The 22779-nt window shown below is 43.9% G+C and overlaps 1 protein-coding gene across 1 annotated transcript; it reads right to left on the reverse strand.

Moving 5' to 3' along the window:
* Positions 1–10111: 10111 nt before the first annotated feature.
* LOC130966660 (uncharacterized) lies at positions 10112–11258 on the reverse strand. The gene is made up of 2 exons (XM_057891478.1): positions 10571–11258; positions 10112–10137 (listed from the first exon to the last, which is right to left on the reverse strand). The coding sequence occupies exons 1-2, from the start codon at positions 11256–11258 to the stop codon at positions 10112–10114; spliced, it is 714 nt and encodes a 237-aa protein (XP_057747461.1).
* Between the last annotated feature and the right edge of the window lie 11521 nt (positions 11259–22779).

Here is a 22779-nt window from a genome sequence, read left to right on the forward strand (position 1 = left end):
AGATGAGGTGGAGCAGGCTTTTGTGGGTGTGTTGAGCAGTTTATGGGGTCGGGCACCTCACTTGGACACGAAGAAAATGTTGGGAGATCCAAGCCTTCTCCGTTCCGAGTTAGGTAGTTCCCGACCTCTCCGAGCTTCATCCTTTTAGTATTTTGCCTGTTTTGGTGGAATTCCTGTTTGTGATAATCCCTTTCTTTTTGTTTCTGCAGAGATGTCTTCTCAGGCGGATTCCATGAAGTTTCTTCGTCGGTCGAAGAAGTCTGTGGCTGCTCGGAATATCGAGGCTGAGGCTTCTGCCCGATCTTCTCCGCAGAAGGCTACTGTGGGTGTTCAGACTCGGTCGAAGACCATTCCGACTCCTCAGTTCCGAGCTATAACTCAAGATCCTCCGACCTCTGGGCCCGGTCACCTTTCCTCGCCTTCGACCTCGGGTCCTTCCCCCAAGAAACAGAAGACCTCTCAGGAGCTTGCGGGTTTTAATGACAAGGATTTTGATGCCCTTGGTTGGATTGAACAGCATATTCTTCCTCAGACTTTTATTTCTACTGATGATGTGTCTATGGAGCATCATTTTCAGTATATGGCGCGGAGCTGTGTCCGGATGGCCAGTCTTCATGCCGCTATTGCCCGGGAGTTCAAGAAATCCCCCATTGGTGCGACCAGCTCCCGACTTGAGAAGGCTCAGTCTGATCTTGATAAGATTAGTCAACTGAAGGCTGCCAGGATTACTGAGCTGGAGATCTCTTTGGAGGAAGAGAAAACTAGGGCTACCGCGGCTGTGGCGGCGGCGAAGACATCTGAGGAGATGGCGAAGGTGGCGACGGAGAACTATACCAAGCTGTATGCCGAGCTTGTGGAGACGAAGGAGAAGTTGCAATCGGCTCGGGATGATTTTTACGAGCTGGAAGATAATGTGGCCAAGGGTATGGATGCTATGTTTGTGAATTTGAGGGATCAGATCCGGGTTCTTGCTCCCGACCTGGATCTGAGCTTATTCAGTACGGATAACATTGTTGTGGAGGGAAAGATTGTTCCTGCCCCTGCCGAGGATGAGGTTCCGGTGTCCGACCCCAAGGCTCCGGTGTCCGACCTCAAGGTTCCGGTTGCGGATCCGACTTCAACTTTGGCCGGGGATGGTTCTGGCGTGGAGGTTTTAAACCGGGATGACGGTGTCGTTGATGCAGTTCCAGTTTCCATTTTTCCTCCGCAGCCTTCTGTTGATGTGGAGACCGGAAAGGTCCTTGATCCTCTGTGATCTTTTGTTTTTGGCTTTTTACCCGGCCTGTGGGTTCTTTTTGCTTTTTGGATGTTTTTCGTGAACGCTTTGGACACCTTTCTGCTATTTAGCTACTTGTAGTAACTTTTTTAGCTTATTATGCGGTGTTTTTGCGCTTTTGACTTTTTGTTCCGCTTTTTATGCTTTGTAGTTGTTTTTTGGATAGCAACTTTTTAGCTAGCGTTTTGCAACCTTTGTTTTAGCCTTGTTCGCGTTTTGGCTTTTGTTTCCGCTTTTATGCTTTTTAGTTGCTTTTTGGATAACAACTTTTTAGCTAGCGTTTTGAAACCTTTGTTTTAGCCTTGTTCGCGTTTTGGCTTTTGTTTCCGCTTTTATGCTTTTTAGTTGCTTTTTGGATAACAACTTTTTAGCTAGCGTTTTGAAACCTTTGTTTTAGCCTTGTTCGCGTTTTGGCTTTTGTTTCCGCTTTTATGCTTTTTAGTTGCTTTTTGGATAACAACTTTTTAGCTTAGCGTTTTGAAACCTTTGTTTTAGCCTTGTTCGCGTTTTGGCTTTTGTTTCCGCTTTTATGCTTTTTAGTTGCTTTTTGGATAACAACTTTTTAGCTTAGCGTTTTGAAACCTTTGTTTTATCCTTGTTCGCGTTTTGGCTTTTGTTTCCGCTTTTATGCTTTTTAGTTGCTTTTTGGATAACAACTTTTTAGCTTAGCGTTTTGAAACTTTTGTTTTGAGGCTTCTTCCTTGGATCCGGGCTTTTCTTCGGACCTCGGGCCTTTGAGTACCTCCTTTTGTTAGGTCCGACCTTTTCGTTGGTCGGCCCTTTAAGTTATTTTTGTAATCTCTTTTTATTTGGCTTTTTTTTTTGAGCCTTTTCAGAGTTACTTTATAACTTCTCACATTAATTTGAACCTCGTCGCTTTATCTTTGCCGACCTTGTATGGTCTCTTGACAAATGATTTTTTGCGTTTTGTCGAGCATAAATTAATGCGCCTTGGTGGGGTACTTTCTAGGATTTGTTTCGTCATGAGGAAGGAGAAAAGAAAATAGAAAAATTAGTATTAAAAAGAAAGAATATTTACAAAGTGTTTACCCTTGACTAGGTCGGGTGTTTTATTTTAACCGGGTGTCTCATTAAAAAACCCTTGTAGGGAAAAAGAGTACACCTCGGGTTAAATTTTTCTAGCTGTAGTACCGTCTTAGATTACAGGCGTGCCAGGCCCTGGGCAGCTCGTTGCCTTCTAGGTCGGATACTTTGTAATAGCCTGTTCCTAAGACTTCTGTTACCTTGTAGGGCCCTTTCCAATTTGCGGCTAGCTTTCCTTCTCCCGACTTTTGTGTTCCGATGTCATTTCGGATTAGAATTAGGTCGTGAATGGAGAAGCTTCGCTTTATAACTTTCTGATTGTATCTGAGGGCCGTTCGCCGTTTTAAGGCTTCTTCTCGAATCCGGGCTCTTTCTCGGACCTCGGGGAGGAGGTCGAGTTCTTCCCTTTGTGCCTGCGGGTTATCTTTTTCATTGTAGAAGATGATTCTGGGTGACCCTTCATCTATTTCGATAGGAATCATTGCCTCCATCCCATAAGCTAGTCGGAACGGTGATTCTCCCGTTGTAGAGTGTGGGGTTGTCCGATATGCCCATAGTACCTGGGGAAGCTCCTCGGCCCACGCCCCTTTGGTCTCTTGGAGTCTTCGTTTTAACCCGGCCAAGATGACTTTATTTGCAGCCTCTGCTTGCCCATTGGCTTATGGGTGCTCCACTGATGTGAATTGCTGTTTGATTTTTAGTTCGGCCACCAATTTCTGAAAACTTGTGTCCGTGAATTGTGTTCCATTGTCTGTTGTGATGGAGTAGGGGACTCCGAACCTTGTGACAATGTTTTTGTATAGGAATTTGCGGCTTTTCTGAGCCGTAATGGTGGCTAAGGGTTCAGCTTCGATCCACTTTGTGAAGTAGTCGACCCCTACTATGAGGTATTTGACTTGCCCCGGTCCTTGTGGGAACGGGCCGAGTAAATCGAGTCCCCATTTTGCGAAGGGCCATGGCGCAGTGATGCTGATAAGGTCTTCGGGTGGTGCCTTGTGAAAATTGGCGTGTTTTTGGCAGGGGGGGCATATTTTCACAAACTCTGTTGCGTCTCTTTGCAAGGTCGGCCAGTAGAACCCGGCCCTGACTACTTTTTTGGATAGTGCCCGAGCTCCGAGATGGTTCCCGCACATGCCTTCGTGGACTTCTTCGAGGACGCCTTTTGTTTCTGAGGTCGGAACGCACCTAAGGAGGGGGTTTGAGAATCCTCTTCTGTATAATATGTCGTGAATTAGTGTATAATTCTGGGCATCCTTTGTAAGCCTTTTAGCTTCTTTTCTTTCGGCGGGGAGAGTTCCTGACCTCAGGTACTTGAGTATGGGGGTCATCCATCCTTGCTGTTGGTTGGATATATTTAGTATTTCTTCCTCTCTTGGCACGGAGGGAGATTGTAAGGTTTCCTGGAGAAGACTTCTGTTGTTGCCTCCGGGCTTGGTGCTAGCAAGCTTTGAGAGGGCGTCTGCCTGGGCATTTTGTTCCCGAGGTATGTGCTGGATTTGTATTTCTGGGAAGTGGCGTAATTGTGCCTGTGTTTGGTCCAGGTATTTTTTCATAGTTGGGTCTTTGGCCTGGTAACTTCCATTTACTTGTGATGTGATGACCTGGGAGTCGCTGAAGATCGCGATTCTCTGGGCTCCGACCTCTTTGGCTAGCTTTAGACCAGCTAGTAGGGCCTCGTATTCAGCTTGGTTGTTTGAAGCCTGGAACTCAAATTTTAGGGATAGTTCTATCCGCGTTCCTTGGTCGCTTTCGAGTATGACCCCGGCTCCGCTTCCCGTTTTGTTTGAGGACCCGTCGACATATAGGTTCCATGAGAGTGGGGTTCCAGGGGTCTCAGTGTATTCTGCGATGAAGTCGGCTAGATATTGAGATTTTATGGCAGTCCGGGCTTCATAGTGGAGGTCGAACTCGGACAGTTCCACCGCCCATTGTAGTATTCGTCCTGCCAGGTCTGTTTTTTGCAGGATGTGTCTCATGGGTTGGTCTGTCCGGACTTTGATGGTGTGGGCTTGAAAGTAGGGACGGAGCCTCCGGGCTGTGAGCACTAGGGCGTAGGCGAATCTTTCTATCTTTTGATAGTTTAATTCGGCCCCTTGTAGTGCCTTGCTTACGAAGTATATGGGGTGTTGTCCTTGATCATTTTCTCGTATTAGCGCTGAAGCGACTGCCCGATGTCCGACCGAGAGGTATAGTACGAGCTCTTCCCCTTTTAAAGGTCGGGTTAGGATTGGTGGCCGCCCGAGGAATTCCTTGAATTCTTGAAAGGCTTTTTCGCACTCCGGGGTCCACGAGAAGGGTTTCCTTTTCTTTAGGAGTGAGTAGAGAGGTAGTGATTTTATCGCTGATCCTGCCAAGAATCTTGATAGGGCGGCCAGCCTTCCATTCAGTTGTTGTACTTCTTTGACACATGTCGGGCTCTTCATATTGAGTATTGCTTGGCATTTGTCCGGGTTTGCTTCGATGCCCCTTTGAGTCAGCATGAAGCCTAAGAACTTTCTGGCTTCTGCGGCGAAGGTGCACTTCGTCGGGTTAAGTCTCATGTTGTGTTTTCTGAGGGTGCCGAAGACACTGGCGAGGTCGGTCAGCAAGTTTCTGTCTTCCTGTGTCTTTACCAGCATGTCGTCGACGTATACCTCCAGTTGTAGTCCGATGTGCTCTGAGAACACTTTGTTCATTAGCCTCTGGTAGGTTGCCCCTGCGTTCTTCAGCCCGAAGGGCATTACTACGTAGCAGTAGTTTGCCCTTGGGGTTATGAACGAGGTCTTTTCTTGGTCAGGTCCGTACATCGGGATTTGGTTGTATCCTGAGTATGCGTCCATGAAGGAGAGATATCTATAGCCTGAGGCTGCGTCTACTAAGGCGTCGATGTTTGGTAGTGGATATGGATCTTTGGGGCAGGCTTTGTTGAGATCCGTGTAGTCGACGCACATTCTCCATTTTCCATTGGGCTTTTTTACCAGGACCACGTTTGCGAGCCATAGGGGGTATTTTACTTCCCTAATGAACCCTGCATCTAGTAGTGCTTGGACTTGTTCCTCTATTGCTTGCATGCGTTCGGGCCCGAGCTTTCTGCGTCTTTGCTGGACAGGTCGGGATCCCGGGTACACTGATAGCTTATGGCACATCAGGTCGGGGCTTATGCCTGGCATGTCGGAGGCTCTCCAGGCGAAGAGGTCAGAATTCTCCCTTAAGAGGGTTATGAGTTCCTCTTTTAAGCCCGCTTCGAGGTTTGCCCCTATGTTTGTCGTTTTTTCAGGTGTGCTCCCAATCTGGACTTTTTCGGTTTCTCCCTCTGGTTGTGGTCGAAGATCTTCTCGGGTTTGGACTCGTCCGAGTTCTATCGTGTTGATCTCTTTCCCTTTTAGGCTTAGGCTTTCGTTGTAGCATCGTCGTGCTAGTTTTTGGTCGCCCTTTAGGGTAGCGATTCCTTTTGTGGTGGGGAACTTCATACAGAGGTGTGGGGTCGAGACTATAACTGCCAGTCTGTTTAAGGTTGGTCGCCCAATGAGGGCATTGTATGCTGAAGTGACGTCAACTATAATGTAGTCGATGCTTAATGTTTTAGATTGCTCGCCTTTTCCAAAGGTAGTGTGTAGCGAGACGTATCCTAAGGGATGGATTGGGGTGTCCCCTAGCCCAAATAGGTCGGTGGGATAGGCTTTTAGCTCTTTTTCTTCAAGTCCGAGTTTGTCGAAGGCCGCTTTGAACAGGATATCTGCTGAGCTTCCCTGGTCAATCAGGGTTCGATGTAAGTTGGCGTTTGCTAGAATAATGGTGATTACCATTGGATCGTCGTGCCCGGGTATTATCCCTTGAGCATCTTCTCGGGTAAATGAGATTATAGGTAGCTTGGGCAGGGGACTGTCTTCTCGGATGTGGTAGACTTCTTTGAGGTGCCTTTTTCGCGAGGATCTGGATGTTCCTCCGCCTGCGAAACCTCCGTTTATCATGTGTACGTGTCTTTCAGGGGTTCGTGGGGTTCGTTCTGCCCGATCTTCGTTATCTCCCCTCCTTCTCTTCTTGGTCTCTTCTCCTTTCTCTGCTATGTATCTGTCGAGTTTTCCTTCTCTGGCTAGTTTTTCTATAACATTTTTTAGGTCATGGCAGTCGTTAGTAGAATGGCCATAAAGTTTGTGGTATTCACAGTACTCGGACCGATCTCTCCCCGCTCTCTTGTGTTTTAGAGGTCGGGGTGGTGGGATCTTTTCGGTGTGGCATACTTCTCTGTAGACGTCTACTAGGGAGACTCGGAGGGGGGTGTAGCTGTGGTACTTCCGCGGCTTGTCCGAGTTGGGTTCTTCTTTCTTCTTCTGTTTCCGATCTCGATCTCGGAGTGGGTAGGTTGATTCTTTTCTAGAAGAGTCTCTCAGCTGGGAGGTTTCCTCCATGTTGATGTATTTTTCTGCCCGCTCCTGCACCTCGTATAGAGAGGTCGGGTATTGTTTGGATAGGGATTGGCTAAACGGTCCCTCTTTTAGGCCGTTTGCCAGTCCCATGATGGCTGCTTCAGTGGGCAAGTGTTGTATGTCCAGGCAGGCTTTGTTGAATCGCTCCATGTATTCTCGGAGAGTTTCTTGGTTACCTTGCTTGATCCCGAGTAGACTGGGGGCGTGTTTTGCCTTGTCCTTTTGAATAGAGAACCTTGTTAGGAATTTTTTGGTTAGGTCCTCGAAGCTGGAGATTGATCCTGGTGGCAGGTTGTCGAACCACTTCATGGCCGACTTGGTGAGAGTGGTGGGGAAGGCTTTGCACCGAATCGCGTCGGAGGCGTCGACTAGGTACATTCTGCTTCTGAAGTTGCTGAGGTGGTGACTTGGATCGGTGGTGCCATCGTAGAGGTCCATATCGGGTGGTTTGAAGTTTCGCGGTACCTTCTCCTTCATGATCTCTCGTGTGAAGGGATCATGATTGCCTTCGGGGGTGGTGCCGCGTTCCGTCCGGTCCTTCAGGTTGGCCTCTATTTTCTGTAGTTTTTCTTCTAATTCTCTGCGCTTGCGAGCTTCCCTCCTCAGATCTTGTTCAGTTTCTTTCTGCTTTTTTACGTCCTCTTCGAGTTGTTTCAGCCAGTTTTGCTGTGTCCGAACTGCTTCTAGAATTTCCGAGCTTTCGGGATTTTGGGGATCTTGGTTTGGGAGTGATGTCTTTGGGCGATTCTGTTTGTTTCCTCCTGGAGTGCGTGGTGATAGAGGGCTGTCCGGTCGTTCTCCGGTGTCAACTTCCTCCTCTTGTTCTGATGTAGCGTGGTTATTGTTGGGAGGGTCGTCCGCCATGGTAAAGGGATGACTTCCAGGTCCCCGGCAACGGCGCCAATGTTCCGAGGGTTACCTGAAACGTGCAGCTCGGTCGTCTTAGGGAGGCCCGAGATGGGGGGATTGATGACCCGAGCTTGGTATGCCGAGTGGTTGGTGGTGGTACCTGCAATGACACTCCGATGCTTAAGTTAGCATGGGTCCAAGCAGATATTGAGTAGAATTAGAGTGTGTGTTATACCTGGGTGCTCCAGTGTATTTATAGTAGTTGGCCGCGATCTTCCCTGGATAAGATATTCTTATCTTATCTTATCCTTTTGGGAGTTTTATCTTTATCTTTGTGGAACCGCCTTTCCTAGGCCTTTTCGGCCTTTAGGTCTTGGGCTTCGTTCCTTTTGGGCTTCTTTAGCTTTATTGTCCGAGGTCCGACCTCAGGCATGGGCCTGGGGATGAGGTCGGACCTTCTATGAACTTTGCCGAGTTTGGGGAGCTCGGTCAGGGTATGAACAGTATTCTTCTTGCCTCTCTTGAATTCTTGTGTACTGGTGTGACAGTCTTCCAATTGCTTCTTGCATTTGAGTCATATCCATATTGCCATGTGGGACATAGTGTGGCTGTTCCTCCTCCTCTTGTGGTTCTTCTTCTAGGTGTAGCTCATCTTCTTCCATTGATTCTTCTCTTTGCCTTCTTCCATGTGATCTTCGGCCGTGATGTGCTTCGGGAGTCATTGTCATTCTTTCAATGGTTATTGGCAGGCCTTGGCTTATCCACTTTGGATTCTCATCTTCCATTGGTACTTTAGCCTTCACACACAACCTCCAAATGGTACTTGGGTAGTACAACCAAGACCCGGCCGCATTTTTCTCAGCAACTCGTTGGATATCTTTTGCAAGGATCTCATGAACTTTGATCTCTCCTCCCACAATGATGCAATGTAACATCACAGCTCTCTCTCTGTTGACTTCTGAGGTGTTCACTGTGCCCAGGATTGATCTTTTTATCAACTCATACCATCCTTTCGCTTCCGGGGTGAGGTTATATCTCTTCAAATACTTATATTTATTCTTGCTATCCCCTTCCCACTCTGAGTCTTCCATACAAATGTCTCTAGCAATCTCATCATAATCTTGGTCTTCATTCAACCTTTGGAAGTATCCTGGTTCATCAAAGCGGACTGACTTTAGTCCCAGGACTTTCTTGATTGCATCCGAGCTAAAGTCTACTTCCACTCCACGCACATCGCTCTTGTACGTTGGGGGTTCACGCATGTCAATCCTGGGGACATTTGCATAGAACTCTCTTATGATTTTGGCATTGATTCGGGTGGCTGGTGATACAAGTTCCTCCCACCTCCTCTTTCGAATTTTGTCCTTCATTTCTTGGCATCCATCATCCGGCAATAAGAATGGAACTTCAGGATAAATCCTTTTCTCGTTCATCCATTCCATTTGCACTTGATGGTCCCAGGACTTGAATCTCCCTCGGTCATACTCACGGGTGTTCTCCCCCACCATGGGTTCTTTACCTTTCTTTCGTTTGGTTCTTGAGGATGAGGCCATGATCACTTAGTTGGTGGAGTTTTTTTGTAAGGTTAGAGGGGGTATGAAGAGTGTTGGAGAGTTTGATGTGAGTTTGGAACACAAAAAAAAATGAGACCGAACTGGTTGGGGCAAGAATTGATGAAGGGAGGTTTAGATTGTTGGAAAGAAGTGTTGTACCGAGCTTATGATGAAGGATGAAAGAATTGAGGTTTCAAAGCCACAAGAATTCGGTTATGTGCATGGCTTAAAGGTGGTGAGCTTTTCAAATAAGCAATGAAGGGCTAGGATGCATTTGGACTTATGGGAATCAAAGGTATGTATGTAAGGATGAATGAAGACAAAACTTGCTTCATCAATTGTCTTTGCCGTGCAGATTCTCTTTTTGAAGCATGTGAAGGAATTTTGTCCTCATGCTGTACTTCCTTTTGTCTCTTCCTTTTCATTGAAGATTCTTTGACCTCCTAGTCATCACAACAATACAACATGCATTAGTCTTATCCAACCGTAGCAAGGATTGTTCTTTTTATAACAAAATATGTGAACCATCAATTCTTACAATATTTGAACCGTGACACTCTCTTAGGAGGACACCAAACTTAACATTTGGTCATGTACAAAGAAAATAAGTCTCTTTCTCCAATTGGTACAATTCAAATGTCAAATGTTCATAAGAATTGTTTTTGTTACACTTTCTTTTTCTCTCTCTTTTTTTTTCATGAAGGATCAATTGTGTCTCTAAATTGGTGCATCAAAGTTTGATGGACACCAAACTTGTTTCTTGACAAAGGGTGCCTCACAATTGATGCCTTCATTACTGAAAAAGAATTCTTCTATTTATGAGATTTTGGAAAATAACAATTGTATGATTATTGATGCATGAATTCCTAACTTTCATGAAGTTATGTGAACACCAAACTTAGTGTTTGGCTATATGCTTTATCAAGGCATTTTAAGTATGTAAAACGGAATTATTTGTAACATTGCTTGAAAGCATACCAACTTTAGACAATGCATGCAGTTAATGGACCTGTTCATGAAAGGAAAAAGAGTTCATGCTCAAATGATCATAACTTATTGAATTTAAAATGACATGAATTTTAAATCATGGGTTGCCTCCCATGGAGCGCTCTTTTATTGTCATTAGCTTGACATTGGGGCTTTCTTTTATGGTGGTTGGTGCTTGTAGAGCCTCAATTTGTCTCCCCTGACTGTGATTCTCTTCTTTGTTTTCTGGTGTTCAATTTCAGCATGCTCCAGTGAGAGTATGTTGCGGACAATGTAGTAGTCCTCAGTTTGTTGATTTGACCCCAGCTGTTGATATATCAGCTGCACTTTGTCACCTTTTGAAAGCCCCTCTGTTGGAATCCTCCTGTTCTTCCAACCCCTTTTTGTTTTGTTTCTGTGTTTCATCTTTCCTTTTGTTGATCTTTCTTTTCTGGCCATGGGCTTCTCTTGGGTACCTCTCTTCTCAGTGGCTAATATTCCAATATCTTCTTGGGCTTCTTCATTAATTGGCACAATCCTTGGCCTTGGGGTGTTGCTGGGACTTTCCTTGTCATTCTTTTCCTTCAGCTGTGATCCTCCCTTATCAATTTCCATATAGTCTTTCTTCTTTTCACTAAACTGTGCCTCTGGTAAGACCTTCAGAGTGACACTCTGATCATGCATCCTGAGAGTTAACTCCCCTTTCTCTATGTCTATGATGGCTCTAGCAGTGGCCAAGAATGGCCTTCCTAGTATAACAGAGTCACCATCATCCTCGTCTGACTCTAGAACCACAAAGTCAGCAGGATATATGAAACTATCCACCTTAACCAACAGATTTTCAACTATACCCCTAGGGTGCACCATTGACTTATCTACCAGCTCCAGAGACATTTGCACTGGTTTGACTTCCTCTATGTGCAGCTTTTTCACCAGGGAAGATGGTATTAAGTTAATACTTGCTCCGAGATCGCACATTGCTTTAGTGATGGTTAATTCCCTAATGGCACATGGCAACAGGAAGCTCCCTGGGTCCTCAAGCTTGGGAGGAAGCCCCTTTTGAATCAAAGCCCTGCATTCCTCCGTAATCACTATGGTTTCTTGCTCATCCCATCTTCTTTTCTTGTTGATAAGCTCCTTCAAAAACTTGGAATATAGAGGCATTTGTTCAAGAGCTTCAGCTAAAGGAATATTAATTTCCAGCTTCTTGAAGGTCTCAAGGAATTTGTGGAAATGCTGGTCCTTAATTTCCTTGTTGAACCTCTGAGGATATGGCATTGGAGGAGTGATGCTCTTTCCTATTTGCTGTTGTCCCTGAGTCATTTCCCTTGACCTCTGTGGCTGATTGTCCTTCTCTTTGGTGCTTTTATTTGGCATCACAAATTGCTCCTTAGCTTCATCTGCCTTTGTTTGCTTCTCATCCTCTGTTGGTTCTTTGATGCTCTCCGTTTGCTTCTTTGTAGTGTCATTGTTGCTCATCAATGTTCTCCCACTCCTTAATTGTATTGCCTTGCATTCCTCCTTGGGATTTGGGATTGTGTCACTAGGCAGTGAGCTTGAAGGTCTCTCAACAGAGATTTGCTTGGAGATTTGCCCGATCTGCCTCTCTAGGCTTTTTATTGATGCTTCTTGGTTTTTGGTTGCCATTTCCTGGTATTTCATCATTTTGTCCATCAATGTCTCCAGGTTTGTGAGTCTTTGGGATTCAGGTGGTGCTTGTGATGGGTTGTGAGTTGCAGGTGGTGGATGGTGGATATTTTGGTTAATGGGTTGGTTATTGGATTGGTATTGGTTGAGATTGGGGTAGTTGTTTTGAGGTTTTCTGTAGGTGTTTTGGTTGGTTTGATGCTGGTTGTAATTTTGGTTGTTTCTTGGGTTGTTTTGGTTTGAGTTCCTCTGCCATGGTTGTTGGTTTTGGTTGTGAGTGTCTCCCCATCTGAGATTGGGGTGATTCTTCCATGAGGGGTTGTAAGTATCACCATAGACTTCATTTGGATTAGAATGCATGTACTGGACTTGTTCCTGCTGCTGCTCTTCTTGAACTTCTTCATTTTGCCCCCATGTGGTTGATGGTTGGCTAGTGTTAACTGCTGCAACTTGGAGGCTATCAATCCTCTTGGTCATTTGCTCAAATTGTTGTTGAATTTGCTGCTGCATTAGTTTGTTTTGAGCCAGGATTGAATCCACTCCTTCTAGCTCCATTACTCCTCTTCTTTGTGATGGTTGGCGGTTTCTTTGATGAGCAAAGAAATATTGGTTGTTGGCCACCATATCGATGAGTTCTTGGGCCTCCTCTGCAGTTTTCATGAGTTGCAAGGAACCTCCAGCTGAGTGATCCAAGGATTCCTGGGACTTCAGTGTTAAGCCTTCATAGAAGTTTTGCAGCTTCTCCCATTCATTAAACATGGTGGGGGGGCATTTTCTGATTAGAGCCTTGTACCTCTCCCATGCCTCATAGATGGGTTCAGTCTCCATTTGTGTGAATGTTTGTACCTCGGCCTTCAACCTTATAACCCTCTGTGGTGGATAAAACTTGGCGAGGAACTTGGTTACCAAATCTTCCCAGTTGTTGATGCTGTCTCTTGGAAATGATTCCAACCACTGAGTGGCCTTATCCCTGAGAGAGAATGGGAATAGCATCAATTTGTAACTGTCAGGAGGTACTCCATTAGTTTTGACAGTGTTGCATATCCTCAAGAAGGTGGATAAGTATTGATGTGGGTCTTCAAGTGATCCTCCACCAAAAGAGCAATTATTCTGAACCAAAGTGATGAGTTGTGGCTTAAGTTCAAAATTGTTTGCATTGACATTTGGAGCCAAAATGCTGCTTCCACAATGTCTAGGATTGGCAAAGGTATAGGAAGCCAAAACTCTCCTCTGAGGTGGGTTGCCATTGTTGTTGTCTGCTCCACCTGGTGGATTAGTTGAATGTTCCTCCATATCTTGAAATTCTTCTTCGGATTCCTCTTCTCCAACAATATTCTTCCCTCTTTCAGCTCTTCTTAACCTCCTGAGAGTTCTTTCGTCAGTTTCATGAAAAGTGGGTGTGGTTCTTCTTGTAACTGACATACAAGCATAACAAAAGAAATTCACAAACTAGTGATGTTTCAATTTACTGCTAAATTGAAGTTTTAATTAGTTTAAGCAAAAAATCAAACAGTTAGTAGGTTAATCAAAATTAAAGAAAAAGTGCTTGATCTAAACATCCACCTCACTTAATCATTGTCAATCTAATCAATCCCCGGCAACGGCGCCAAAAACTTGATGTGCTATTATTTTGGTGGAGACAAGAATCTCTCCCAAAACAACACCAATCTAACCGGCAAGTGCACCGGGTCGCATCAAGTAATATAAACTCACGGGAGTGAGGTCGATCCCACAGGGATTGAAGGATTGAGCAATTTTAGTTTAGTGGTTGATTTAGTCAAGCGAATCAAGATTTGGTTGATTGATTGGTGATTTGCAGGAATTAAATTGCATTGAAAGTAAGAGAACAAGAAATAAATTGCTTGAATCTTAAAGAACAAGAAATTAAATGGCAGAAGCTTAAAGAGCAAGAAAAGTAAATTGCAAGAATCTTAAATGACAAAAAATGTAAATGGCTTTAAATGTAAAGGGGATTGGGACTTGAATTTGCAGGATTTAAACAAAGAGAAATTAAATTGCATCAAACAGAAGAGTAAATGGGAAGTGGGGTTGAATCGGATTCAAACAAACAAGCAAAATAAACAAATAAAGCAAGAAACAGAGAATTGAATTGGTAAAACGAGATCTCAGGACCCAGAGACTAGAAAACCAAGTCTAGATCTCAATGCCTTCCTAGATCCAACAAGAACAATAGCAAGAGAATTGTAAATTGCAAAGGTAGTAGATGAGAAGCAAGTAACCGAAAATGGAAATTCAATTAACAGTGAAAGATAAACAAGATCCAAGGTGAGATTGAAACAAAATTCCTTCAATTCTTCCACCCAAGATCCAAGACAAGTGTAATTGAAATTGAAAGCAATAAAACTAAGGAATTCAAGATCACTCAAGCTCCCAAAACAGAGAAGAAAGCTTTCTAAAAACTAAAAAGGGAAGCTCTCTGATTAACTTGAATTCTAGCCTATTTATACACTTTCTTCAATTGATCTTCAAGCCTTGAGTTGGGCCTTTGCTCTTGGTGGAATTGGGTTGAAAGAGGCCTTGGTTAATTGCTCTTGAAGTTTGGAGAGAAACCCAAGTGAACCATTTGAACCGGATTTGAATTTTGCAAAGTTGGATTAAAAGTTTGAGTCAAAGTTAGGGGGCTAACTTTGAAGCTAACTTTTCATATCAGCAAACCACATTTCCTGATGCCAACGTTGGTGCCAAAGTTAGGGGGCTAACTTCAGCGCCAACGTTGGCCCTTCCTTATGCATAAATGGCGCCAACGTTAGCCTCCAAGTTAGGGGGCTAACGTTGGCACAAACTTTGGCCACCCCTGGGATAAAATTCTCATGCCAACGTTAGCCTCCAAGTTAGGGGGCTAACGTTGGCGCAAACTTTGGCTACCCTGGAGCACAATTCTCATGCCAACGTTAGCCTCCAAATTAGGGGGCTAACGTTGGCGCAAACTTTGAGTGCCCAGAGAAGAAATTTCAACTTCTCACGTTAGCCTTCAAGTTAGGGGGCTAACTTTGAGGCTAACTTTTCACCAAAAGTTTGTGCCAAAGTTTGAGGGCTAACTTCAACTCCAACTTTATGTTTCCTGGTTCAATTTCACTTGTTTCATTGTCTCCTCTTTGCTTCTAGCCATTCCTTCTTACTTCCACTTTTCTCCAAGCTTTCTTCACCTATCATTAATCAACCAGACACATCAAAGCTATGCTTAAAATCATGAGATACTCAATCTATCATAATATGCAACAATTATAGCATAAAACCTCATGAATTTGCATTAATTCACATATGGTTGATTAAATCAAAAGAAGCATGACATTCTATCCAATTGGCTTGCTTATGGCTCAAGAAAGTGCATAATTCAAGTGAAAACAAAAGAAAAAGACTAGTAAAACTAGGCTAAGATGACTTGTCATCAATGACCTCCAGATACAACCGAAAAGTAATACAGCGGGCCTTTGCTGAAGATGACCTCATCCTAATCCGAAACGACATAGGAATAACTCGACCTGGAGAAGGAAAGCTGGCAGCAAATTGGAAAGGACCCTTCCGAGTCATAGAAGTATTGGGAAAAGGGCTACTACAGGCTTTCCGAACTCGACGGGCGAGAGCTTCCTAGGTCATGGCACGCCTGCAACCTAAGAAGGTACTATAGCTATGGATGATAAAAGATCTTGGACAATGCACACTCTTTTTCCTAAAAAAGGTTTTTTAACGAAGCGTCCAGCCAAGACCTACAAATCACCCGACTTAGGAAATTAACCCCCATGTATATTTGCATTTTCTTTTAATAAAATTTGTTCAGATTCTCTACAAAAGCTCAAGTCGTATTATTCTGAAGCATTCATCGCCCGATTATAAAGCTACAGATTGACAGAAAGTGAAAACCAAATTCACTGCGCGATCACGATAAAAACGAGGGTTAAAACCCAAATTCTACAAAATCGACAAAGATGAAAACAGAATAATGCAAGAAGTTATAGAAAGTGATCCATAGAAAGGACCTGACGAGGTCCTAATAAAATGGATTGCTATAAAATAGCTTAAAGACTGGCCGGCACAAAAAGTCGGACCAGCCACAACAACTCAAGTTATAAGTAAAGCCCTGGAAAGAGGTCTGGCCAACCCTATAAAAGAGGATTACTATAACTTCGAAGAGCCCGATATGATGAAGTCGGACTCCTACAAAAAGTTACAAAGATAATCCATGAAGGAGACTTGAACAAGGTCCAAGAAAGAGGATTATCAAGTAACTCGACAGGGCCTGACATGATGAAGTCGGCCCCTAAAGATAAGTTACAAAGATAATCCCTGAAGGAGACCTGAACAAGGTCCAAGAAAGAGGATTATCAAGTAACTCGACAGGGCCCGACATGATGAAGTCGGCCCCTAAAGATAAGTTACAAAGATAATCCCTGAAAGAGACCTGAACAAAGTCAAAGAAAGAGGATTATCAAGTAACTCGACAGGGCCCGACATGACGAAGTCGGCCCAGAAATATAAGTTACAAAGATAATCCCTGAAAGAGACCTGAACAAGGTCCAAGAAAGAGGATTATCAAGTAACTCGACAGGGCCCGACATGATGAAGTCGGCCCATAAAGATAAGTTATAAAGATAATCCCTGAAAAAGACCTGAACAAGGTCCAAGAAAGAGGATTATCAAGTAACTCGACAGGACCCGACATGACGAAGGTGGCCCAGGAAGATGTAAAGCTACAAAAGGTAATCCCAGAAAGAGACCTGAACAAGGTCCAAGAAAGAGGATTACCAAGTAACTCGACAGGACCCGACATGATGAAGTCGGGCCCAGGACACAAATTACAAAAATAGTCCCCAAAAGAGACCTAAATGAGGTCCAAAAAGGAAGATTACAAACAAAACCAAGCCAAAGAGTCAAGCTGATCATGTAAGGACAAAATCTGAGCCTACGAAGGTACCAAGACGAGTGCAAGCAGACATGATATAAAAACTACTAAGTTATGATAATAGCAAGCTTCAGAGGCCACCAAAATCAGCCCCGGAAGCTCAGAAATACTTTGTTTTTCAAAATAAAAGTTGCTAAAGAAGCAACCAAAAAAAATTATCAACAGTCAGCAAAACACCATTTACAAGATAAAGAGTTCAAAAGCCCACAAGCCGGGCTATCTACATTAAACAGGAAGAAAACTCAGTCAACATTAGAAGACTTCTCAGCAACACCAACTCGGGATGAAGGAGGACGAGTCTGAAGAGGTACCGCATCTACCGTCCCATCATCTCGGTTCAAGATTTGGCAATCCGGTTCCCCCCTCTGGACGACTGATCCCAGCGGTAGAAGTTAGAGAAGTCGGCACAGTAGAAGTCTTGGTAGCAGGCAGCGAAGGACGATCATCATCATCATCATCGGGATTGTCAGGGACAATCTTACCATCCCTAACAATATTGTCCAGGCTAATAAGGGAAAGGTCAAGATCTGGCGCAAGAACTCGAAATTGCTCTTTCAGATTCTCATAAGCCACAGTAACACTACCTACAAGATGACTTTGAAGTTCAGAGTAATTGGCCTGAACAGATTCCAACCTACTCCTGAGCTCCATCATCTCTCTATAAGTAGTAACATAGTTATCCTTATGTTTTAGAGCCGTATCCTTGGCCAGTTGCGCGACAGCCGCCAGACCAACAGCCCGGGCCTTTTCCCTCTTCAACTCCTTTTTCAGCCCAGTCACTTCCACCTCGAGCTCCTCCTTCAAACCCTTAATTCGGTCAAACTCTGATTTCGCCTCCTCCATAAAAGCCTTGGTAGCATGGATAGGAAGATCTTGAGCAGTTCGGTATAAAGCCGCTCCCATGTGTGCCAGTGTAATACCACTCCGAGTAATAAAGTCTAAATGACGAAGAATGGATACATCGTCGGTAGGCATGACACCATAGGGAGCAATCTGTTGGTCTACAAACCCAACTGCATCAAAGTCGGGAGCACCAAGATTAAACGGCTCGAGAGTTCGAGGTCTTTTTGGAGGAGGAGCGACTGAAGGAATAGAGGTACCAACTGAAGTCTGAGGAGGATCGACCAAACGAACTCGGGGAATCAGGATCATCCTCCTCGGCCCAGGAGAGCTCGGGACAGACGGCTTCGATAAAACCTGGGAGGACCCTTCCCCGACCACCTTGGCCGGGACGTTCTGAGCCGCGGTAGCCTTCCTCGCCTTCGTAAAGGCCTTCAGTGAGTCATTATTCTTCGACATTTCTAAAAAACAAGAAAAATACAACGACTTATGAATATTCAGAAAGGAAAGCAGAAAACAAAAGACATGGGAACACAGTTTATAAAATACCTAGCACAACACGAATCAAGGATGGATCCCCCAGAAATTTCTTGGTCTCAAGATGAGGAGGTTCCCCCCAAATATCCTCCAAAGCAGCGACAAAGGCCTGCTCAACCTCGTCTAACATCTCTCAGGTATACCTAGACACAACTACATTCCTCTGCCACTCTAAAGGAAAACGAGGCTCGCCATTCTCATCCAAGAAGAAAGGACGAGCTCCTTCAACAGCTCGGATCTTGAAAAATTTAGTCTTAAAATTGTGGAAAGACTCATCATACATGGAGAAGACTTTATGTCCCTGGGCCAACCTAAAAGAAATCCAAGAAGCTTTCTTTTTGGTAGTTCCAGGCTTGGTCAACACAAACAGATACAGAAAAAGGGTTAAAGAAGGCTTAACACCGAATTCATGGCAAACCAGCTGAAAAATCTTAATAAAACCCCAAGAATTCAGATGAAGCTGAGATGGGGCCATGTTACAAGACCACAACAGGTCGGTCTCAAAGGAAGTAAAAGGAAGGGTAATATCCATCTGGCTAAAGAAGAAATCGTATGCATAAAAGAAAGGACGCTCCCCCTGGGTCAGAACAGAAAAGCAGACCCTGTCATCAGAATCGGGTGCCACCAGCTCATAATTACGTTCTTGATTCTCACTACTACATATCCAATGGTGTTTTCTAACAAGGGGGTCCAACCAGTCGGACATCCCCTCAGGAACATTAGAGGATGCCTCGACAATATTTTTGCGAGACGACATGGCCAACTAATCCTACAAACAAAAGGAAACGGGTTACTAACCCAAAAACAAATTTGGGCAATATAGAAGCAACTTGGACAACGCGACCTCAAGCACACAAACAGTAAAAGGAAAACACCAAGACGCATAACAAGGTCCAGGGGCATCCTTTGGAGGCAATGACAGAGTAAAGCCTCAGAAAATGCTACAAAAATAAAACTCTCTCCCAAACAAACAAATGTCCCGAGGAGAAAAAGGCGAAAGTCAAAGAAAAGTCATCAACAAAAATAAAATCATCAATGGAGCAAACAAGTTATCAAAGGAGCAACCTTTTTCAAAACAAGCGGTACGAAAATCTACGACAACACACGAAGCCCTAAAAAGAAGCCAAACCCAGGAAAATCACCCAAAGCATACATAAGGACGAAAGAAGACCAAGAAACAGGTGTCACAGCAATAAACCAAGCACAAAAACAAGAAAAAGGTTCAAGCTTTCCAACGTACAAAATCAGAACGTCATCAAAGAAATCAAAAACAAACTAGCAGAGATAAAACGGTGAAGAGAAAGCAAAACCAACCTAGAAAAAAGCTGAAGAAGCGGAGCGGAGCAGCAAAGATCGACCGCGAGGCAAAAGCACCAGCAAATACCAAAACGTCACAGAGAAAAAATTAGAATGCAGGATGAAAACAACAAAAGTGAGAAAGAAAAGGGGAAGTTACAGAGAGGAGAAAAAACCGTCTCCGTGTGTAAAGTTCAAAATAAAAGAAGCAAGAGAAACGGGGCATTGAAAACCAATTAATGGGGGCATTAAAAACCCTCGCGCATTCTCAAGGCCAGGACACCTATCCAAAAGCGCGCATTTTCAAAAGAAGCGAAACGTTCTGCATTCAAAATGGGAACCCTACAAAGACAAAAGCGACGAAATGCTTGAGTTTGGCTTCACCCAAGAAGGATCAAAAGTCTTAAAACTAAAGACTCAACCTCAAAAAGAAGACCGAGCTCGAGCAGGGGCAATGTTCATACCCTGGGTCGAGCTGTCCGACCTGGGATGTTCTACAGACAAAGCGACCGACCTCTTCAGGTCAGGATGACCCGACCTCTTCAGGTCAGGATGACCCGACCTCTTCTCAGAAAGCTCGGCCAAGTCACAGGAAAGCCCAATAAAGGGCCCAAATGGAGGACCGCGCCCGAAAACCTAAGGCAGCCCAAGCCTACAGGTAGAAGGGCGGTTCCCTTGAAGATAAGATAACCCCACTCAAAGGATAAAAGATAAGATAGGATAACTAGCTTATCTTATCCAAGAAGGTTACCCCACACCATTATAAATACACTGGAGCACCCAGGTATAACTCATACTCTGATTCTACTCAATACCTGCTTAAGACCCTTGCTAACTTAAGCATCAGAGTCCCTTGCAGGTACCCCCCACCCTCCGGGGTTGAAGGAATCAGCACCACCATCAAGTCCAACAAATCGGATACAACCGTTCCGACCAGCACAGAAGATCTCATCTGAGATTGGCCTACAGTTTCAGGTAACCCTCGGAACAAAAGTCCTCCATAAGAAATTTGGAGGCACAAGTGGGCCAGCTGAGTAAAAGAGTCACTGAAACTCCTCCGAGTACTCTCCCAAGCAATACAAAAGAGAATCCAAAAAGAGAGTGCAAGGCCATAACCTTACTTAGTGTGGCTAAACCTAGAGAGGAGGAGGAGGACGTGAATCCCAGTGAGAAAGACCTCATGGGACATCCTCTGGACAAAAGGGAGTTCCCAATTGAGGAACCTAAGGAATCTGAAGCTCATCTAGAGACCATAGAGATTTCATTGAACCTACTTCTGCCATTCATGAGCTCTGATGACTATTCCTCCTCTGAAGAGGATAAAGATATTACTGAAGAGCAAGTTGCTAAGTATCTTGGAGCAATCATGAAGCTGAATGCCAAGTTATTTGGTAATGAGACTTGGGTGGATAAACCCCCCTTGCTTACCAATGAACAGAATGACTTGGTTAGGCACACATTACCTCAAAAGAAACAGGATCCTGATAAATTCTTAATTCCCTGTACCATAGGTACCATGACCTTTGAGAAGGCTTTGTGTGACCTGGGGTCAGGCTTCAACTTAATGCCACTCTCTGTAATGGAGAAACTGGGAATCTTTGAGGTGCAGGCTGCTGATAAACTGCTATTTTATGATTCATATTGTATTTAATTGTGTGGTTTTATCAAGTCTTCACCCACTTATTCATATGATTTGCATGTATTTACAATTCCTTCCTAAAAATATTCTATGATTGATAACTTGCTTCCTAAAGACCTTTTAGTTGTATATTTTTATCTTCCTTCGTACCATTCGATGCTGTGATCTGTGTGTTAAGTGTTTCAGGCTTCATAGGGCAAGGATGGCATAAGGAATGAAGAGGAAACGTGCAAAAATGGAAGGAACACAAGGAATTGAGGAGATGACCAACGAGAACTCACGCGGTCGCATAGCTCACGCGACCGCGCGAAATGGAAGAAATCAGAGTGACACGTTCGCATGCCTGACGCGACCGCGCGGATTGGAAGCTGCACGAATGACGCGAATGCGTGGACGACGCGCACACATGGTACGAGAAATGCTGAGTGACACGACTGTGTGGACGACGCGACCGCGTGACATGCGCGATCTGTAGAATTTCAGAAGTCGTTGGCAGAGATTCTGGGCCGCATTTTAACCCAGTTTTTAGCCCAGAAACACATTTTAGAGCCAGGAAACATGCAGAGACAAGAGAACAATTCATTCCGCATAATTTCAAGTTTTTAGATCTAAATTTGCTCTCTCCTAGGTTTCTCACTTGAACATTCAAAAATTAGGATTTTGAAAAATTTTGGCTTTACCTTTTGAGAAGAGTCTACCTCTGGTACTAGTCATTATAGCTTGTTATTTTACTTTTCATTTACTCTTTCATATTCCTAATTTATCCAGAGTTGACATTGGATTATTTTTCATAGCTTATTAATACAAGACTATTTTTACCTTTAATTAATCTCTTTTATTATTATTTATTATGTCTTCTCCTATTTCTTCTATTGATTTTGTGAAGTCTACAATTACGATGATGGAGTAGTTTCCCAACTTGATTGGGGGATGATTAAAAGGAGAACCTTGAGTTAGAATACTCAAGAGTTTAATTGTAATTGGTTCATTGTTGGTTGGCTTGTTAGTCACTAACTCTAATCCTTCCCAAGGGAGAGGATTAGGACTTGTGAATAGAAGTTGACTTTTAATTTGACTTTCCTTCATTCGTTGAGGGTTAACTAAATGTAAACAATGACTAATTATTAATTGCTCTTGATAAAATTCTAACAAGGATAGAACTTCCAATTAATCTTCTCCCGGTCAAGATTTTATTTAAATTATATTAATCCTCTAATTTAATTTTCTGTTCATCAAATTCAAAACCCCTTTTGAAAACCTCTGATTGATAAAATAGCACATCTTCCTGCAACTCGTTGGGTGACGACCTAGGACTCATACTCCCAGTATTTTATTTCTAAAATTTGTGACAACTCTTTTCTAAATTGACGAGTGGATTTTTTCCGGTTAACAACAGTACTCGCAACGCCATTTTTCTAATTAATTCTTAATTTGCCAATTTCCGCTCACGTCAGCTGCCAAATTATCATTAGAGATGGCAGACAAATCCATGAAAAAGGCTTATGGATAGGTAGAGGACGTGCTAGTAAAGGTCAAAGGCCTTTACATCCCTGCTGATTTCATAATCCTAGACACTGGGAAGGATGAGGATGAATACATCATCCTTGGAAGACCCTTCCTTGCCACAGCAAAAGTTGTAATTGATGTGGACAAAGGAGAGTTGATCCTTCAATTGAATGAGGACTACCTTATGTTTAAAACTCAATGATCTCCCTCTGTAACCATGGAGAGAAAGCAAGAAAAGCTTCTCTCAATGCTGAGTCAAACAAAGCCCCTACAGTCAAACTCTAAGTTTGGTGTTGGGA

The sequence above is a fragment of the Arachis stenosperma genome, chromosome 3, assembly GCF_014773155.1.
Source record: "Arachis stenosperma cultivar V10309 chromosome 3, arast.V10309.gnm1.PFL2, whole genome shotgun sequence".
NCBI classification, from domain to species: Eukaryota; Viridiplantae; Streptophyta; class Magnoliopsida; order Fabales; family Fabaceae; genus Arachis; species Arachis stenosperma.